We start from the raw sequence: 15,333 nt of genomic DNA on the forward strand, positions 1-15,333 counted from the left end.
TCTGCTCCTCAGTTTCATGGCCTCTGCTTTTCTTCAGTCATTTTTTGCCTCTTGGTTTTCATTGATTTGTGCTGTTTCACGGTCTGAAGGATTCAGAGGGAGAAAAGAAAGCTCTTGGCCGGTCGGTCTTGATCTCAATTATTACTCTGAAATTGCTGTTGTCGAGGCACCTAACTGCTGCCGCTTAGAGAAGTGTGCAGCACCAATCCCCCCCCCCCCCCCCACTGGGAATCGCACATTGACAGTATATTGAGAGCTGGTGTTGCCTCCTCGTAGACCTCCCTCCCTTCCTCACCTGTTTACACACACTCCGGCCTGTGGCCTGTCTGGCTGAGAGCCTCTGAAAGCCAATCATTACCGATGGAACCTCTCATCCATCATCGGCCTTGTAGCTCACCCCTTCTTCCGCCCCCTTCCTCCGTCCCTCCCTCGCTCCGGCACGATGGCGCACACAGAGCGGCAGCAGCTGCCGGCCCGGTCTGCATGTCCGCACACTTACACTCACCGGTCCCACTGTTTAGTCTCTCGGTTCAAACGGAGGATTCAGGTTTCAATGTAAAGGTCAGTCCGCCTCTTCTCATTCAGCTTCTCCCCGAAGGCCCCAAAGCTATGCTGCTTCACACTGTAAGGATTTTCCGTGGTCAGAGTAGATGTAAACAGAAACCAATTGTTCCGAGATTCTTCCGCCTGGTACGCAGAGGGCTTCACACGTTTTTAGTCCTTAGATGACGCTCCATTTTTTTTTTTCCACTCTCTGGAAACATTCTCTTATTCCACATACACAGCTGTTCACCTGTTTATTCAAAGTCCAGTGAAACTTGACTCAGTACACAGAACCTCGAACTGGAGAATCCGTTGTTGTCGTGGTCCGCAGCTCAATATGAGCTGTAAGGATCGCGTGTCCAAATCACAACAGATTCTACCCTGCACCTCGTTTGACCCTTTACATTACACATCGCAAGTGTCGAGCGGATCAGATGAACGGTTGTCGGATATGCAATCTAGAGATTACTGGAAGTATTAGATAGCTGCTTCAGTTATGTTTGGAGATTACTTGGTATGTTGGCAGTCTCTTTCACTGAAGTCCCATACTTTAAGTTGTTATATGCTTCACCTCATTGCACTCTTTTGAAATTGTGTTTTTGTCTGATTTTGTTCTCTTCTCTGCTGCATGGTTTTTGCATGGAGTTTGTTGCTGTTGTGTTTGCACGACACTGAGTCTAATCTAACGTGGCTCGTAAATGACAGATGTCATCCACCAAACTCTGGTTTCACTCGTTTGACATTTTTCTCTCCATTTTTTAATAAAACATTTTATTCTTCCAGTCTACTTGTTTTTTTTCCCCCCAATCCTTTTTTCCTATTATTTCCTATATATGTAATTGTCACAGGCATCACCAGTTGATATTTTTACCACTGATCTGGAATCGAATGCCGTAACAAGATGGCCCGCTGTGCCATGTCTCTGTTTTTATTTAGGGGTCCCACTTCCTACAGGCATCCCAATCTGGAGGGAGAACGAGTCGGGCAGCAGACTTCAGCACCACATCAGAGCACTTGGAGGCGAAGGTGGGCAGAAGGGAGATTTTGGAAAAGGCTCTTTGGGTCTGACGCTCACCTGGAGAACTTTAGAACCCTCAGTTGAAGTAGGGGATGACCGAGTATAACTAGCATCAACATGTTTACCATGGATCTATTTTTTTTTTTTTACTGAGGAACCATTTGTACTTCCCCCAGTGGCCTTCAACGCAAAAGAGTACTTTATAAATGTGGTATTCCTATTCCTTTGTGTTTATTCTTCATATCTTAATTCATTTCCCTTTATTCTGTTAATGGCTGTTAAGAGTGATTTCATATGTAGACATGAGGGTGAAATAACCCCCCCAAAAAACTGTGACTCACTTGGGCTACCTTCATCAGTTGTCTGGTTTAGCGGGTATTACAGTCTTAAAGTTTATTTAGCTTGTTACAAATGACAACACTTTCATCACAACACATGTTTGAGTCTTGATATATAAAAGCTGGGTAACAAATGCAGCTTTGAAATTATTCTGCTTCCCTCGGCGTATATTTCCAACCTGTCAAGCATCATCATCCGGCTTTGAAGTACCCGACTAAACTCGGCGCAGACACACACCCGATGTTGACACAGATGTTCAAGATGTCCTCTTTCCCTATGAAATAATGGATTCTTGTTCCCGTTTGAGCCACTAATGTGTGCAGCATGGTGGATGAGTTTTTTTGTGGATTGCTCTCAGCGTGTTCCTCCACCTCTCCATCTCACTGATAACCATTGGTCCTGTGAGAGCAGCTTGTTCAGTGGCTGTAGAGTCACCGCTCGCTCCTCATCGGTGTTAACCAGCTGATCACATCATTAGTTTGATGCTGCTGTGATTCAAAAACTCAAACAATCGCCTTGTACCTGCTGCAGTATAATAATAATAATACAAATTAATTCATTTAACACTATAAAGCTTTTACCAAGTAAGAAAGGAAAACAAATAAATATGTTAATGTTTTTCTGAATTCTTTTCATTGCAGGAATATATTTTCCGACTTGAACCTGGTAAAGTGGATTCTGGTAAAGGAAAATGTCCGTATGACCCCAAACTGAACAGCGTCTCAGCTTTGATCAGTAAGTATCTACTCTTTATGTTGTATTTCTTTTTATACATAATGTACGAGCATCTTTAAAGAGCCCTCTATGGAAAACTAGAGGTTCTGCATGTCTTGATAGGGCTGGGCAATGAAATATTATTTATAGTTAATATCATTTTCACCAATCGTTGTAACAAAAGATCAATATATATCATTATATAGCTTATAAATTATCATAAATAAGTGTTTCTCATGTTCTGTTCATAAAGAGGAGTTTAAAACCAAAACCTTAACTCAGTCTTTAAACTTAAATAAAGAAATAATAAACAAACATTTATCCTGATATTTATGAGTATCAACGAACATGAACACATTTTAAGCTTGATACCATTTTTGGCCATATCTTCCAGCCCCATGACTTAAAAGGATAATTTTTCACTGGATTAACTGTTGGACTTTGTATTATTGAATTAGATTTCTTTGATTTAGTTTTCATTGTGTTTACTTAAATACCCTCCATTGTTGGGTGTAGCACCTGTCCAAAGTAATACAATGCTCATACTGTGCTAGATTTACAGATTAGGCCACAGAAAGCGTTTTTCACAACTGACCAACCACCCACTGTCTTATTGAATTGATTGATTCATGTTTAGTCTTTTTGACAGTGACAACAATCAAACGTAGGCCCTTTTTGACTAAGCCCATGTCTCTAGTTTGCTTGTTTCTGTCCTAAACATAAGCTACAAGCAGGACATGTTGTTCTCATCAGTCCAGCTCTGGTACAGGTAGTTTTATTTGGTCAGCCTCTGTGGGTGGTCTGCTGCTGTCAGCAGCGTACAGGTGGTCAAGCATGGCTGTTGATAAGTGACCTCCTGCCCTGCATGTGTGTGTGTGTGGGGGGGGGGGGGCACAGAGAGCGCCTCTCTCACCTCAGCTCATTTCTAGCTGAACCGAGCAAAACTGTAACACTAAAAAAGAAAAAAAATATCAGCTGCAGGTTTTCTTACACAACTGGCAGGGGAGACATGTACCGCACTGACACAACACAGGAAACTGGAATTTCCCTGGTTTAGGCATTAGTGGGATTTTTAACACCACTGTTACACCAACTGTGTTTTACTTACCTTACCAAAATGTCACTCCGAGTTTCAGCATATTTTACATGCATGGAAAATAAGGGTCTGTACATTTCTGCACATGCAGATTTGGAATCCAATATCAGGATTTCCTTGACCCCAGTATATGAACCAAGAATCCGACCTGAAACTGTGGGAAGACAGCCGTCTTTTCAAGCTACACTGATTGGCTTAATAAGCTTAAGTATGATTACAGTATAATCACAAGGTCACTGTTTTCGACCCAAATGTGACATTTCTGACTCCCCTGAACAGACTTGGATGAGATGTTGAGGTGTGATGTGTTTTCTGGCGCCGTCCTCTCTTCATGTAGAGTTGATCTCCATCTTTGAACGGCCCATGTCCTCGCCATCAGCCTGATTTTGACATGAGGGATGATGCAACGTTTTTAATCAAGTTTCGCTCACACTCGGTCGACAGCATGTTCTCCACAGTGACCCGGAAATTATTTTCATCCTTCATGACGTCAACTCAGAGACACCCTTCCTCCTTCTTTCCCTGTGACTGACAGATGGAGAGCTGTACGCCGGAGTCTACATCGATTTCATGGGAACAGACTCTGCTATCTTCCGTACGCTGGGGAAGCAGACAGGCATGAGGACTGATCAGTACAACTCCAGATGGTTGAACGGTAATGTCTCCGCTCACGGCTCGTGCTGCACCCAGCTTTATTCCCTTCCACTCATCCCCGTCCAGTTCATTTTTAATTTATTCCTCAGCTCTGTAAGAACAATGCTTTAATGTCTCAGGCAACAGCCGAGTGCAGCCTCCCCATTACCCAGCAAAATCCTCCATGCCTAGTCTCCTAGAGTCATCTAGGAATGTGAGTGTTGATCTTTCCAGCCTGCTCCACATGACCCACTGCTCATTTGACTCGAATCATAAAATGCACTTTGCTAATTGTGGACTGCACGTCAGCAGAGACCGAAAACAAGGTCAGTAGTGTAGTCCCAGGGTGAAATGACTGAATGTCAATAATGACTCAGAGTAGCCTTTGCTGTCTAATGAACCGTGAGTGTCACAGCACTTTGAATTCTGTCGGTTGATGTTTCCAAATCATCCACGGCCTCCCAGACTTTCCTCTGACCCTGTTGCCCTGACAACAGTCCCCTGGTAGTGGTACAACAGAAGTGGGACACCTGAGTCCTGCTAATCAGCCATGTGGAATCTCTTTATCTACCCCCTCCCCCAATACATGCCCCCCACCCCCCCCCCCTCCTCCGGTTTTGGTTTGTCCCTGTTTGGGACCTTGATCGGTCACGGTGGGGAGGGGCGCTCTGTGTTGCGTGTCCAGTGATGACCCAGTAAGTCAGCCAGTGGGAGTGCACTGGAATGGGACACTGAGGGTTGTCACTAGGAAGAAATCCAGCTCCAGACAGTTGTTAGTAAAAAAGCCTCTGCTTCATTCAGCATATTTCTCAAATTTCAAAAGATGTGTTTGGCTGAATCTTCCTCAATTAGACCGAAAATAAAAACTGATTTCAGATGTGCGCTGAAGTCCAGACATTTTCGTGATATTTGCCAGAAGGGCAGTGTGTGAGAACACAAACATCTGAGTCAGCTGAGCACGATATCTTCTGGAACTTTTTCCGCCAGCCTCCTAGTAACATGTCAGAATGCAGCAGGAAAATATCAGGAAAGTTCACAGTGAGCAAAGGACAAGAAACAGAAAAGCCCCAAATGAGGCACCATACATGTGGAATAGGCCAAAGAAGAGTCAAAGTAGAGAGACATTTGGATTTGAGAGCTTTTGGCAATAATGTTAGTAATAATCATAAATGCTTGCTTTAAGGATTTCTACTGTAAATGCTCCTTCCTGACACTTGTTCTTGAACACCATCAGATCTGTATTTCTATAAATGATAGTTAATGTAATGGTAAAGTTAGCTGCAGGCCCCTTTCAGACTTGATGAACTGTGGATTTAAGCAGTCCTCTGCTCTCACATTTGGACGCAGAGGAACATGTGCTGCACAGCTACTAAAGCTCTCCCCATCCATCTCTTCTTTCCTGCAGATCCCACATTCATCCACGCACACCTCATCCCAGACAGCGCCGAGAAGAATGATGACAAGCTCTACTTTTTCTTCCGCGAGAAAGCCTCTGAGATGGGCCAGAGTCCCATGACCCAGTCCAGGATAGGGCGGATCTGCCTGGTGAGTTATCACGCTCCCGGTCGGCAAACCTCATGTTGCTCATCACCAGTGAAAGGTTTATATGTCTCCATAATGGTTAGTTACAGTCTGTGTCCTGTTTCCTTGTCTCTTAGAGGAGCAGACTGAAAGCCCCCCCATTATCACCAGTAACGTCTAGAAACTGCTGAACAGAAAAAAATCACACTCCACCAAATCCCCAGTCAGGAAACCTGATCTTCGCTCTTTGCCTCGACAGCTCGCTTTGGGAAGGATTCTGTTATTTCTGTTCCTCTGGATGAAATGTTTGAGTGGTGGAGTTTACTTTAGCCCACATCTGTGTGCATGCATAGACATACATACAAAGCTGAGCTGTGTTTACTCAGTGATGTAGCTGATGTGGCCTGAGGCACTGTTTTTCACCGGAGACGCACGGAAAAAAAAACACTGTCAAAAACGTTCAAGTCATCTCAACATGGACTCCAGAAAAACTCAGGATGCTCCTGTGTTTGTTAGATGCATCCTTAAAGTATGTAATTTACAAGGTGGATACTAAACCCGAATAAGAGTCTTTAGCCCTGTGTGCAGCTCAGTGAGGCTTTATTTAGGTACAGCACCGCCTTAGATCAGCTTGATTACAATGTGGACCTATAGCAGGTATAATGTTAGGTTATCTTAGTTTAGTCTGTGTTAGCATTTATTCTTCTGCAGTAAATACAACATGCTGCTGCGGCTAATTTCAATGTCATGAATTAGCTTGTTTTTGGCCATAAACCAAATTATTGGGCAAACAGACAGTTTTAACCTGAAAATGAAGTTTGACGGAACCAAATCTTCTTTCACTTGACGCACGGAGCACCTGAGGGTTCACCGTGATTTAGTTATTTATTTTTAGCATTACTAGCCATCCCCTTTAATGTTTCTTTATCTTGCAGTTTTTGTCCTGGTCATTTCATTATTGGTACACAAGTGTGGAGTCATCTGTATCCATTCGGTTTTCCTCTGTACAGTAACTGGTTCCGAATGAGTCTGACAGTACCACACTGCATTCTTTACTAGTTATATAACCATGCTTATTGCTGTAGTACTGGATCCTTACACTTCAAAGTACTAAATTCGTCATGGTGGCACTAGAGGAAAAGTCAGGGATCGCAAAATGCATTAAAAAAACATCAGCATGAAGATATGAACAAACATTTGTGCTATTGTTCATTGACGTATGTATCTGAACAAGTGAAAATGTTCCCCTGCTGTTGAACAATCACCTTTTATAATGTATCAGCATGTATCCTAACTTGAGTGGCCGCTCCATCAACAATGCATTTCCCTCCTTAGAACCACAAGTGTGACGTACTGGTGGAGATAGACAAACAGTCAGAATATTATCTAGGGACCAAGAATGGCTTTTTATTTCAATTCATGTTATAAATGTGGAAACAATATGGACCAATTCCAATAAACAGATTTCCATCCCCAAAAGACTACATTAAATAAAGATAGTCTCGATTTCTTCGCCCCGTGCAGCTCCTCTGGACTCCGAAGTCCGTCGAGTTCCAACTCATGAATCATTTTCCCAGGGCTCCAGTGTCTACCTCCGTAGTAGACGTTGGCTGAACCTCCCGAGCAGATGGGCCAAGCCGAATCCCAGGGCTGATCTTTACTCAAACAGGCCCAACAACAACACTTAGTCCGGACGGTTGTTTGAAACAGCTGCTAGTCAGACGCTGGACGGCCTGTCGGTGTGGAGGTGGATGAATGACTACTGTGTGTCTCTGCTGCACAGAATGACGACGGTGGACACTGCTGCCTGGTCAACAAGTGGAGCACGTTTCTGAAGGCTCGACTCATCTGCTCGGTGCCTGGACCGGACGGCATTGAGACGCACTTTGATGAACTGAGTGAGTTGACATTGTTATTCCTCTTTTAATCTCTATAAACACATTCTGCATGTGAAGACGCAGAATCTGTTGGCGAAGGACGAGATTTAAGGGCCTGACGTCAACTGATTTCCATTTGTTTGGCCAATCACGTTGGAGCAGGCTTCATTTGCCTAAGGTAAACTGTCCATATGGAGAGAAAAAGCCCCATAACTTTTTCCATTTATCTTTATTCATATGCACATAGCATTGTAAGAGATTAGCCAAAATGTCTTATGGACCTTAAACATCTGCAGAAAGTATCAATGTTTTGTTTGGATAAGCGTTCGACTCGTGTGATAAAAGAAGCTTTAAAAAAAAGTAAAAGGCAAACGGATGATGGAGTCTTGGCCCAGATATCTGTTATATGACCTCTGCCCCTAGAGGCTAATTTGTATTCAGGCAACAGCTGATTGGCTCAGAGATTGTCGCTTTTTCACACCCTCCCTCCGTATCTGACCCTTTTGTCTGTTAACGCTCTAATCAACATTTACCAACTGAAACACAACACACTTTAAAAAATTTTCTCACAAAAGTCAAATAGCAATCACTTACTGTGACGTTTCGCAGACACATTTCTACGAGTCTTTGAACCTTTAACACATCTGCATGGAGTTAGAATCCTGCTCATAATGAGCTCGTCTCTGATTTGACGGGGAAGAAAAAACTTGGCAGAAAGAAAGTGAGAATTCTTACATGAGCGTGTAACGAGAGTGTTGCAAAACGAGCCTCTCCAGATGGACTTCATGTTGACAGACTCCGTATCCACAACTTTCCCATTGGTAGAGTTCTCTTCACATTGAGCAGCTTACCGTGCCGTACGCCTCTTCTCATGTGCAAAGGTACTGGTAAGAATCCGAGGGAAGCTGCGGCTTTAGATTAAGGTATCACTGACACATGCATGTTAATCTTGACATGTCTATTCCTTTGAGCATTAATATGGCTCTCATACTGTAGGTGCCACCCTGAAAAGTTTCTATCCTTCGTGATGATCGCTCGGCTTCCTTCAGCATTTTTACACGTTTTATTGCGTTTCTTTTTTCCCCAGCAAACGAACGTCTTCTTGTACTTCTATCTTAGTGAGGACACTAGTTGGCATAACGCATTTCCTAGCCCCTCACCCTAACCTTAACCTCAACTAAATGTATAATCCTTATCTTAAAGCAAAGTTAACTGAAATCTAATTCTAACATTAATTCTAAAAGAAAATCTTAACCCTCAAAAATGTCTGGCCAAAATGTCCTTATTTTGAGATCCCCACAAAGAACACAAGTACACACACAGGACTCACACACACACACACACAAGCAATGAGCAGCTGGGATCAGTCCGACCCCTGTTGATCATCCGGGCCTGTCCATCATTCACAGGACTGACAGGATTAAAACCGGGATTTGTAGTAATCTTGAAATTACAGTGACTGTTGGTATGAGCAGCAGATTTTTGACAACTTCTCAAAAGTGTGTTCTCATTTATTCACACACATTTTCACTATGGAGGAATCTGCACCATCACATTATGCAAGTTAATATTTACTTTGAGTCCTCTGACTTACCCTGAATCCTGCCGACGAGATGGACTCGAGTTAATCTCAAATGAATGAGTTTTAAGTCTTCTGGGAAGCAGCTGTTTCAAGAAACGAAGGACTCACAAAATAAAGACAACGATAATGGAGAGTATGGAAGTGGTTGAAATGTTTGGTTGACATTTCAATAGTTATAAATGGGCCCAACAGCACCAGTTTAAGAAAAATAAGGACTTTGAACTACAGTGGGATTACTAATTGTTATGAGACTAATAATTATGTTAAAATGAACATAGACAGACAAATGCAGATTGATTGCAGGCCCTTATATCTCTTCTCCCTTCTGCACAACTCAATCAATCAAACATTATTTTTATGGCACATTTAATTGAAGTTAGTGCAGTTCAAAGTGCCGATATAGTAAGGAAGGATTTTAAGAGCCATAACAATTAAAAACACTTTTTTAATATAAAATATTTGACTGGCTGACCCATGCCCACTCCCTATTTAAGATGGATTCTAAACATCTCAAAACGTTTGCTTGATGAAGGTCCTGCCAAATGGAGACGCGAAACATTCTTTAGTTCTCGAGTCATAATGCAAAATGCTAAATAAAAGTTAATAACATCAGATAAAACGCAGACTAATAGATTACCGTACATTTAAGCCAAGCATAGGTGCAATAAATTAATGCTTGTAAACCATGCATGTTAAAAAGCCAGGCTTAAAAGAGAGGTTTCAATCCTTTCGCGTTTCCAGCGTTCATCGCTTCTGGCTGCTCTCAAGTTCAGTGTTCCAGCAGTGGAGGCTGTGATGGTCGGCTTCATACGTTTCTTATTATTATCCAGTTCCAACAGTTTTCATTCAGATTTGGTGCATTTACTGTAATCTTGTGAATCAAACAGAGATATGAGCTGACTGCATGAACACATCCTTTATTCATAATAACAAGGTTCAGCTAGTAGCAGATTTTGCATTAACAGCGTTCAGTGTCAGTCGGTCCACTGCTGTCATTGCTGCTGTACTTTCAGTCCATGCACAGCGCAGCGGGTCAGCTGCTGCCTCAGTGCAGATGAGCACTCGTGGTGAGGTCACTGGGAGTCCGCTGACGTCCCACAGCTCTGTGGTCGGCCTCCCCCTCGACCACAGGGCGTCTGGTGGAGATGTGTTCTGTCTCCTGCTGGTCCTGCTGGAGCCCAGCAGAGGCATCAGAGTGGCTGCGCGAGGTCTCATGGGAGAGAGCGAAGTACATTCAGATGGTGGAACAGAGGAAAAAGCATTCAGTGTCTCAGCCGGGGAGAGGAGGATTATACAGACAGAGTGAAAACAACACATATAGACGCAGGAGAGATGAAAATGTCTGCCAGACAAAAGCAGAGAATAAATGCGTGGGCGGTAATGTTTATTGCCGGTTCAGAAATGTAATTATGTAGTGAAACTTTTGATATCATTGAGTTATTTTCATGCTCTCCCTGTCGTCCACAAATCCCTGAACCTGAATTCTTAATGACGAAGCTGAAGAAGGTACTTTTCTGTTGCTTTTCTCTGTAATCACTCGGAGTGGACCTTTTCAACAACATATTTTGGGCGCCTGGTCTCTCAGAGTGGGCATCAAGGAGATAATCATACACAATCTGTTTGAATTTGACAGTCCTGGCTCCATCCTGGGACTCTTCATTCCCCCTTCCTCCTTAGTTTCCTCACAGCACCTTATTTATCCCCGGTCTCTGTGCTCCCAGCAGCCGGAGACGTTTCTCTGCTGATGAGTTGCTGCGAGAGCTTCACAGACTCTGATCCGTCTGATCTGACACATGAGAAACAAAAGTTGCTGTGACGCAACTTGATCTCGACTGATTTATGTCTTTTCTCCTTTGCTGCTCTCGCTCTGGAGCCGGGAGGTCTTGTCAAACTGGCGTCAGAGGGGTTATGAATTTCTACCCTTGTTTGCCAAAAGTGTATTTTAGCCTCAGTGTGCTGCCATTACCTGTAATTTCTATACCTCGAGATGTTAGGGGGTTGTTGTTTTTGTGAGATTTTAAATCAAAAGCAGGTTTGTGGATCTCTTTAAACAAACCACGTGAATGAAGCTTCCTCCTGTTTGTTTTTTGCGCACTACAGACAACGCCAAGGGCACGAGGATCAGCGTTTCACATAACTGGCACTCAGCATTTTGTTCTTTGACGTGCCGCCTCTCGGGCTCATTCAGGTGATATGTGAGAGATAAATACAGTATGTGAGCGGTGGCTCCGCGTCCTTGCTGTGGTGTGTCATATTAATAGCTTGACAGATAACCATGAAAAGGGTCTTGGGTTATAAAGGGAGAGGATCCGATTCCATGCCTGTTCTTTGTAATTGGTATTTTTCCAAAGAATTTCCGCTGTCGGTAATTATTGTGCCTAACTGTTCAAGGCCATTTGAAACAAGTGATCCGTGCTCTTTTCTCTGTAGTTTTCCACTAATGCAAAGCCATGAATGGTCCTGTGTGTCCGAGTGCGGATGAGGTGTTATTCTACTCAAACCTGTCTCATTTAAATTAATTTCACTTTTCTTCCGTACTGTTTTTCCTCGCACTTTTCTCTCCTTAAGTCATCAGAGGATATGCAGGGTTAACAACAGCTCTGCCCTGTACAGTCATTGGATGCATATGGCTCCTATTAAAGCCGTGTTTGACCAGAGATCTCCATTTCACGTCTATTCCCCGCTGAGACAGGTTAGCTTCAGCCCGTCTCAGGACGAGCCTGAATTCCGGATCTCGCTGAGGCTCTGTGGTAACCACAGCTCTCTGAGGCAGCTTCCCCCCCCCCCCCCCCCCCCCCCCACGTAGGAAGCAAAAAGTCTCCATATGTTAAAGTGAAAATGACTTCAGGTCGGAACCAGGTGTGGACCTAATAAATTCCCATGATGGTCAAATACCAGACGCACACATGAATATTTACTTTTCTTTGTCTGCACATTCATCTTGGGACTGTTATTGTGCTTCTGCAGAGAGAAAGCATTTTTTAGTCTATTCAACATATTCACTCAAGTATTGCACTCATGGACACATTTTGAGGTACTTGTACATTTTTCCATTTTCTAGTGCTAGTGCACTGTCCATTCTAAACCTGCCTGTTATAGAATGGGCTGTTTGTTTGGCCTGGTTACATCTTCTCTTTCTGAAACTGTAAAAGTGACCTGCAGTTATTGAGCCCTGGCAAATAAAAGCCTGCTGCAGGACTCGGCCCACAGAACCGTGAAGCTGCACACAGAGCTGTTCACCTGTTTATTCAAAGCTCAGTAGAGCTTGACTCGGTGCGGAGGACCTGGAGAATCAGTTGCTGTTGTCGTGATTGACAGTTGTGTTGATGAGTTCCAGCCGCTTGTCGTTGCAGTTGTGGGGTTTTAGATACTGATGCTTGTTAAAGCACCTGTACAAGCTGTTTCTCTTTGGACCCCTTACTTAAAAAAACAGAGTTGAGGTTGAATCTTTCGTTTGTTATTTTCACACACAAAAAAATATAGTGAAAATATGAACATGAGCACCAGAGCTTTTCTGTTTTCCAATCATCTCATGACCTGTCAGATTTATCATGTGCCCCTTTTGGAGGGGAATAAATGGCCATGCATAGGAACCACTAGACCAAACTACTTAACTGCATACAAAGTAGATACAAAATACTGTTTATGATATATACAGTGTCATATATATTTATATAATATCAATATAAATCCCATTGGACATTTTGAAAGCCAGTTTTTCTATTAGTATATTTTTAAATTCTGTTGTTGTAACTTTTATTCAAAAAAGGATCTAACTACTTCCTCCTTGATTGTTTTTTTTTTTTGTGGTTTATTACTAATGACTACAAATGTGTTTCTCATCAGGGGATGTTTATATCCAGCCAACTCAAGACACCAAGAATCCTGTCATCTACGGAGTCTTCTCAGTGTCGGGGTGAGTGACTGACAGCTTTTTTAAAACTCTCAAATAACTTTCATGCAGTTTGGAGGGAAGGTGTCATCTGTTTTTTGTTTTTATTATCCATTTCTCGCTCCGCCTGAAGGTGTCAGCTCCCTCTGATATTGAAATGCTGTGTTGCGTATGGCCCGTCAGACTCAGGCTACAAAGACGCGACAGAAAGTGAATCTGGGGCCCGGGGGGGGGGGGGTTGTGCTCCTCTGAGAGACTGACTGAGCCTCTGCGGTTCCTTATAGGTCAGATTTGATAGCAAATTGTCACTCAGCACAAAGCATTCAAATTCAAGGCAGCCCACCAGACGTGTAAATGGAGATCCTGAGTGCACACAGGCAGGGAGACGTGCGCACGGACTCATAATAAACACGTCTTGATTAATGTATTTGAGAAACAAATATTGTCTCCATTTCCTTCCTGTCCTCGGGCAGGCCCATTTTCAACCCAGCTGATAGAAACACATGTGGCGCTAATGATAGAGGCCCATGACAGGAGTAGCAAACATGGTCCACCCACCGCGCGGCAGCAAACAGCCCGAGCTCCGGCGACTCTCTGCAGTGCGTGGGTGTTTGTGTGTCCGTGTGTCAGACAGCTCGACTCCATCCCCGTCACTCGGACAGTGTGTGTTTGTGCGTCAGGATGTTTCAGCGTCGTTTCTCTCTAAGGGCCCGGCTGAGTACGTGGGAAGGAAGTAGATTGTAGCAGCCACAGAGAGGCACCCACAGTAATTATCTTTTGGGAGAGTGAGTTAATCTGTCTCCCTGCGCTTTCTCCTCCAGCGCCGTCTTTAAAGGCTCGGCGGTGTGCGTGTACTCCATGGCCGACATCCGCATGGTCTTCCACGGGCCCTTCGCCCACAAGGAAGGGCCCAACTACCAGTGGGTGGCGTACCAGGGGAAGATCCCCTACCCACGGCCTGGCACTGTGAGTGATACACAACAAAGACATTCTAAATTATGAAAGCACTTTTTCTCTCATTAAAAAGGAAAACTCTCTGTCAGCGTTTTTTCCCTGCAGAAGGAATTTGGTAAATTACAGGTTTGTCATTTATAGCTGTGTTTCTTTTGTCTCAGTGTCCCGGAGGCACCTTCACCCCCAACATGAAATCCACAAAGGATTACCCAGATGAGGTTATCAACTTCATGAGGAACCACCCCACCATGCACAATGCTATATACCCGGTGCACAAGCGCCCCCTGGTGGTCAGAACCAACGTGGAGTACGAGTTCACCACAATTGCCGTGGACCAGGTGGCGGCTGCTGACGGCAACTACGAGGTGCTCTTCCTGGGAACAGGTTAGTGGTCCAAGGCCTTTACTGACATTAGGTGATAACTGTCCTGTAATATAAAAATCATGTTATTGTGTTTATAGATTCATGTAGTGATCATAGCCCTCGTTCACTTCTGGAACATCACTCCACCCTTTTATGAATTCAGCTCACATTTCCCTTTCTCTGTAAATCCCTCTTTAAAAGAAATCTTAAAATATACTTTCTTACCCTTACATTTGTTCCATTCACTGTGTTCAATCAAACTAAATTTGTGTACTTTATTTATTCTTTTTATTATATTTTTTCATTATGAATCTTGTGTGTATTATTATTTTATTTTACTGCCAAGCACCTGTTATCGTAACCTCTCACAAAAGCCGCTGTAAAGATTGATTTTGAATAGATTAGAGCCTTAGGATAGGAGATGATTCTCATTTCGTGAATATGATAAGATGAATGCAGTCAACAGGGTTGGATCCACTCTTGTGTTTTACAGATCGAGGGACAGTCCAGAAAGTTATTGTCCTGCCGAGAGACGACTTGCAGACAGAGGAGCTGGTCCTGGAGGAAGTGGAGGTCTTCAAGGTCAGACACCGTTTTGAATTCTATTAATCACTTCTAAAATCATCGTGTTTAATATTCACTCAAAGCTGTTTTAACTGTCTGACTGCAGGTTCCCACTCCAATTACCACCATGAAGATTTCATCCAAACGGGTAAGTACATTTTAACCAAAAGAATCATTTTATACACAAGCTAATCTCACGTTATACACAATAATTACCTGTACCTAAATGTTCCATGG

The 15,333-nt window shown here is 43.3% G+C and overlaps 1 protein-coding gene across 2 annotated transcripts in view; it reads left to right on the forward strand.

Annotated features, from left to right (window-relative positions):
• Positions 1-15,333, forward strand: part of sema3fa (sema domain, immunoglobulin domain (Ig), short basic domain, secreted, (semaphorin) 3Fa) — a 51,265-nt gene that overhangs the window by 32,629 nt on the left and 3,303 nt on the right. Inside the window, exons 6-15 of one of the 2 annotated variants that reach the window (XM_062403665.1) lie at positions 1,480-1,569; positions 2,542-2,635; positions 4,246-4,365; positions 5,749-5,888; positions 7,648-7,762; positions 13,170-13,239; positions 14,037-14,181; positions 14,331-14,553; positions 15,026-15,114; positions 15,203-15,244. In XM_062403665.1, the coding sequence (XP_062259649.1) occupies positions 1,480-1,569; positions 2,542-2,635; positions 4,246-4,365; positions 5,749-5,888; positions 7,648-7,762; positions 13,170-13,239; positions 14,037-14,181; positions 14,331-14,553; positions 15,026-15,114; positions 15,203-15,244 (1,128 nt within the window). The remainder of the gene's footprint in view (positions 1-1,479; positions 1,570-2,541; positions 2,636-4,245; positions 4,366-5,748; positions 5,889-7,647; positions 7,763-13,169; positions 13,240-14,036; positions 14,182-14,330; positions 14,554-15,025; positions 15,115-15,202; positions 15,245-15,333) is intronic. The other variant, XM_062403672.1, reaches the window with a different exon arrangement.

Source organism: Platichthys flesus, chromosome 2 (assembly GCF_949316205.1).
Source record: "Platichthys flesus chromosome 2, fPlaFle2.1, whole genome shotgun sequence".
NCBI lineage: Eukaryota > Metazoa > Chordata > Actinopteri > Pleuronectiformes > Pleuronectidae > Platichthys > Platichthys flesus.